This window comes from Salvia splendens, chromosome 22 (assembly GCF_004379255.2).
Source record: "Salvia splendens isolate huo1 chromosome 22, SspV2, whole genome shotgun sequence".
Taxonomy (NCBI): Eukaryota; Viridiplantae; Streptophyta; class Magnoliopsida; order Lamiales; family Lamiaceae; genus Salvia; species Salvia splendens.
The window spans coordinates 23,672,166-23,677,086 of NC_056053.1; the positions used below are offsets into that span (position 1 = coordinate 23,672,166).

The 4,921-nt window shown below is 32.2% G+C and overlaps 1 protein-coding gene across 1 annotated transcript; it reads left to right on the plus strand.

The window, feature by feature from the left end:
- The first annotated feature begins 1,530 nt into the window (after nucleotides 1-1,530).
- On the plus strand, nucleotides 1,531-4,354 carry LOC121785706 (heavy metal-associated isoprenylated plant protein 6-like). Its single transcript, XM_042184116.1, has 5 exons — nucleotides 1,531-1,662; nucleotides 1,749-1,926; nucleotides 2,626-2,822; nucleotides 2,983-3,073; nucleotides 3,614-4,354. The coding sequence occupies exons 1-5, from the start codon at nucleotides 1,654-1,656 to the stop codon at nucleotides 4,213-4,215; spliced, it is 1,077 nt and encodes a 358-aa protein (XP_042040050.1). The 5' UTR covers nucleotides 1,531-1,653; the 3' UTR covers nucleotides 4,216-4,354.
- Nucleotides 4,355-4,921: the final 567 nt, after the last annotated feature.

The window sequence follows — 4,921 nt, forward strand, 5'->3', positions numbered from 1 at the left end:
ATTTAAAATTTTGGATCATCTTATTATATATGGAGTAATTACTATTTATTTTTATTTTATCTATTAAATATTTAATTCGAAATCTTACTTTCTTACTTCAATTAGTTAACACTATCTCCTTTGCAATTTAATTTTTCTTTTTCTCTCATTTTTTTGTAAAAGTCGAAATGTACACAGCTAAAAAATTGATTGGCTAGCTAGGACCTTCCAGATCAAAAATTAAAATTATTTTATCTTTGTCTATCCAATCATCTCTGCATTAATGTCCATATTTGGTGGCCTTTTTATTTCTTTTTTTGGAGGACATGTATTTTGGAATTTTATTGGTTATATATGTTTGCATAAATGGTTTTTATCAAACGCACACTATTAGTTATGTCAGAATTAGTCCAATCTTGTGCGTGGGTGAGTTTGTTAAGCAATAGAGTGATGATATCTAATCAGGTCTCAGGATTGAATACATCGTATTGGACAAATTTCTTGCATTGGAGCCCGCTATAATTGATCTCCCTTAAGGGTTAAAGTCTTTCATTGGTTATGATTGACTCTTTCCCTCAAGTCCCTGTGACAAGTTGGCTTCAAAATGACCCGGTTGGTCCCAAAGAGTTCCTTTACGTACTATCACGATGAGTTGCCAGGCTTCTGAATTAAAGTATCAATATTACAAACTAAACATAACAACACATTTTAAAAAAATTAGTCTATCATGACGAGAATTCATTTAGTCTATAATTCAAATATATATACTCCACGAAGTAGTATTATTTAACAATCAAAATCATACACTCTATGTTCGATAAAGGTATGCATTTTTTGTTAGACATGAATTTTAATGCACAATTGGTAAAATAAGAAAACATAATTAATGTATTGTTAATGGAGAATGAACATATTTCATTAGGGAGAAAAAGTTTCCAAAATTAGAAAGTGTATACTCTTATGAGACAGACTAAAAAGAAAAAATGCATACTTTTGTGGGACAGAAGAGTATGTGTTTTCTTGTATAGTACTAATCCGTCACAATATTTTATTAAATCATATCTACATAAAATGTTGAATGCTCCCTTTATTCGTAAACCAATTATCTCATTTTTCGATTTTGGTTCAACATCAAATCTCATTCTTATCCTTAATTTTTTTTCACTTTACTAATTACGCATTAAAACTACACATGTGAAATTATGTTTCAAGAAAATGGAGTATTAGATATATCATTCTCTAAATGACAATACACACAAATAAAATATTTACATGCATAATGGCATAATCTAATTAATAAGACACATAATCTCATAATTAGAAGATTAAAAATCCTTTTCCCACTCATCTAATGGGAAGAATATACAAAAACAAAATGGAAAGGAAAAATTCAAGAGGTCATTGTCTCTAGTCATCCAAGTCTAATCCCACGTCATCATGATTGATGCCTCATGCCATCCCATCCCACTCACATCCACACATACCACATACCATCCACATATACATACACTTTCAACAACAAAAAAATCATATTTTAAAAATATTTCCTGGGTCCCACATCACCTCATCAAATAAACAAGCTCTATATATCTCAGATATTGCCTCCATTTGATCTCTTCAAACAAATATTCACTCCTTCAAAAAATAAAATAAAAATCACAATTCTCGCAGCAAATGGGCGAGGTAATTAATTAATCTTTCATGATGAGTGTGTGTTTGTGTGTGTTTTGTAATCATTGTGATGAGTGTGTGTGTGTGTTTGTTTTCAGCAAGTTGAGAAAAACAATGAAGGAGAGAAGGCGGCGGCTGAGGCGGAGGGCGCCGAGAAGGCGGCAGCGGGAGGCGGTGGAGAGAGAAAAGAGGGCCCCACCACGGTGGTGTTGAAGATGGATTTACATTGCCATGGCTGTGCCAAGAAAGTGAGGCGATCCATCAGCCATTTACCAGGTAATACTAATTTTTCATTTTATTTTATTTTAAATGATTTTTTAGTGGAATAAAAATTAGGTGAGAGTTTTTAATAATATTGCAATAATCGTGTGGTTGGTGAAATGTAGATTTTAGAGATTAATGAATATACTTAGTTAGCTCTTTACCAACTATAGGCCACACGGGTGCTGTAAATATTTTTTTTTCTAGCAAACTATTTTATTTAATTTTTTTAATAATGAAATTCCTCATTTATATGTCAAATAAGATAGTACTATGATATTAAAATACATTGAAACCTTATCGAGAAGATGTATGTAAAATTGTTGATTTTCTTGATTTGGTAGCAACCAAAGTAGTAGAACTTTTCGGATCAATTAAACAACTAACATATTTACCGTTGGTTATAATCAATTCAAATTCATTTCAAAATAAGATCATTTAAATTTAATCGCTTGAGACGTAAAAAATAATCTTAGTTCTCTATTTTTGTCCGTCACATAAATATCGTCATGTTATATAGCTAACCACCTTCAAACAATAAGATACTATTAATTTATTTCAAGTTTAGCTAACAGTAAGCTAAAATTAGACATTTTCAATTAATACACTCCGACGATGGGACAAAATCGACGCTTCCTTTTGGGTTTACTAGCAGACATGATAAGCCGAAGTAGGGACCGGAGAAATAATTGCGGTGTGGTCCATTTTGTGAAGGGGTGGAGACGGTGAAGGCCGACTTTGACGCCAAGAAATTGACGGTGACGGGAAATGTGGACCCCGCCTGGCTCCGGGAGAAAGTTGAGCTCAAGACCATGAAGAAAGTGGAGCTCATCTCCCCTCAGCCCAAGTCCGACGACAAGAAGGCTGGTGAGGTGAAGAAAGCAGAGGGTGATATTAGCAAGCCCAAAAAGGTAATTCTACTTTAATATTTGACTTTATTAATAAGATTTATGGTATAAGTTTATTGGTTTGTGATTTTGCGTGTGTTGGAGATATAATTAAAATGTTCAAGACTATATTTTAATATTTAGTTTTATTTGTTTATTTATGTTGTGATTCTATAATTTTCAGGTTGTTGTTAGCACTGTGACCATGAAAACAAAGTTGCACTGTGACGGATGCGCGCATAAAATAAAGAGGATTATAATTAAGAATTTTGAAGGTGAGTTTGGTAATCTTATCTTATTTCATTTTTATTTGTTTATTTGTACTATACTTTCTAGTAATAAGCCAAATAAATGAATTGGACCTAATCAAAAAGTTAATTTCCGTTTGGATTCTTCGGATTTTCGAATAGGATCCAATTAATTTTTGAAAACAAAATTCAGATTTTATTTAATATATGTAATTATATTTAATTATGTATTAAAAATATTTAAATATTTCTAAACTAATATTTAAAATATTTTATTTTGTTTATTTGGTTTAGATTTAGTAATAAAAACTGATTTTACGTATTTAGATTTTATTTAATATTTGGATTGATTCAGATTTATATATTTCAAAATTCAAATTTTCAAATTGATTCGAAGCAGACAAAAATCTAATTCGAATTCCAAACGACCTCTGTCACTTTCTATCAAGATCCATATCCCTAAATTTTTTCAGCATTAAAATTAAATAAAAGAGAGAATATTTTGCTCTTTCGTTTATTATTTTATGTTGTATGATCTAATGTGTGGGAATTATTTCATGATCATAGGTGTTGACTCAATAACAACTGATCTACAAAAGGATTTGATCATTGTGATCGGAACAATGGACGTAAATAATTTGGTTACATATCTAAAAGAGAAGCTAAAAAGAGGAGTTGAGATCGTTCCTCCAAAAAAAGACGACGGCGCCCCTGCCGCAGAGAAGAAGGCGGCCGAAGGCGCTGTCGTAGAAGAGAAAGAGAAAGCTAAGGGCGTTGGCGAAGGTGAAGGAAAAGAAGAAGTAAAGAAAGATAAGGAAAGCAACATCGTCGGAGAAAGTGATGAAAAGAAAAAAGAGGGTGGTGGCGGCGACAAAAAAGGAGTTGAGTCGAAACTGGTGGCAGCGTCTGCGGCGGAGGCCGGCACGGGCGAAACTAAGGTGGAGACGAACAAGATGGAGTATCATAATAGTTACAGTCCACAAACGCACTATGCCATGCCCATGGTGATGTATGGACATCAGGACTATGACATGCGTCATCATGAAAGTCGTGCCAATATGGGCTACTACATGGCCGGGCCTCCTCTGCCGCCGCCTACGTACTTGAGCGCGGATGCGAACGATAATATGTTTAGTGACGAGAATCCTAATGGATGCTCCGTAATGTAACTACGTGGAATAATATGCTACATGCCTTCACCTATAGAGTTTCAATTTTTAATTGTGAGAAATAGAAAGTGCAATTAATAGTGTAACATAGAGTATATACTTCTCATTCGGAAAAATATTGAGTAAACCTTTTGTATTAGACTATTAGTTACGCTACCCCTATATAAGAGTAAGACTATTACTTTTATGAAGAATAACAAATTATTTTAACTCAATACATGTATATATATATGTAGGTAGATCCTTGTATATTGATCAATATTGATTAGTAAATAAATAATCCGTGATTTTGAAATAAACTGATTTATTGGATCCACTATTATTGATCAATTAAAGTTAGTATGCATTGGAATTGTGATTTTAGCTACTTATTATGTATGACAATTGGTAATTTATAAATTAAAACTAAATCAAATAAACTAACTTCGTATATATACTTTAACTTCAACTGAAAAAGTATTGGAATCAATTTATGCTCTTGAATTTTCGGTTGTGAATTTCTATCGACGCGAATTGAATAATATCAAATATAATTTAGTAATCAATTTTGTACATGGAAAAGGTTGTTATAAACTTATCTACATATGCATTAATTAAATAATGTATAAAATTAATGATGTTAGGAATAATTAAGTCATGTTAAGTTTTAGAATTGGTCTGGCCCTCCAAAGTTTTGCTTATTTTCCTTCTGGACAAAATCAAATGT

What these genes read in the sequence shown, in the direction of transcription:
- LOC121785706 (XM_042184116.1), top strand. An exon ending in ATCCATCAGCCATTTACCAG is followed by an intron (nt 1,927 to 2,625) that starts GTAATACTAATT and finishes CATTTTGTGAAG; the next exon opens with GGGTGGAGACGGTGAAGGCC. An exon ending in ATATTAGCAAGCCCAAAAAG is followed by an intron (nt 2,823 to 2,982) that starts GTAATTCTACTT and finishes TATAATTTTCAG; the next exon opens with GTTGTTGTTAGCACTGTGAC.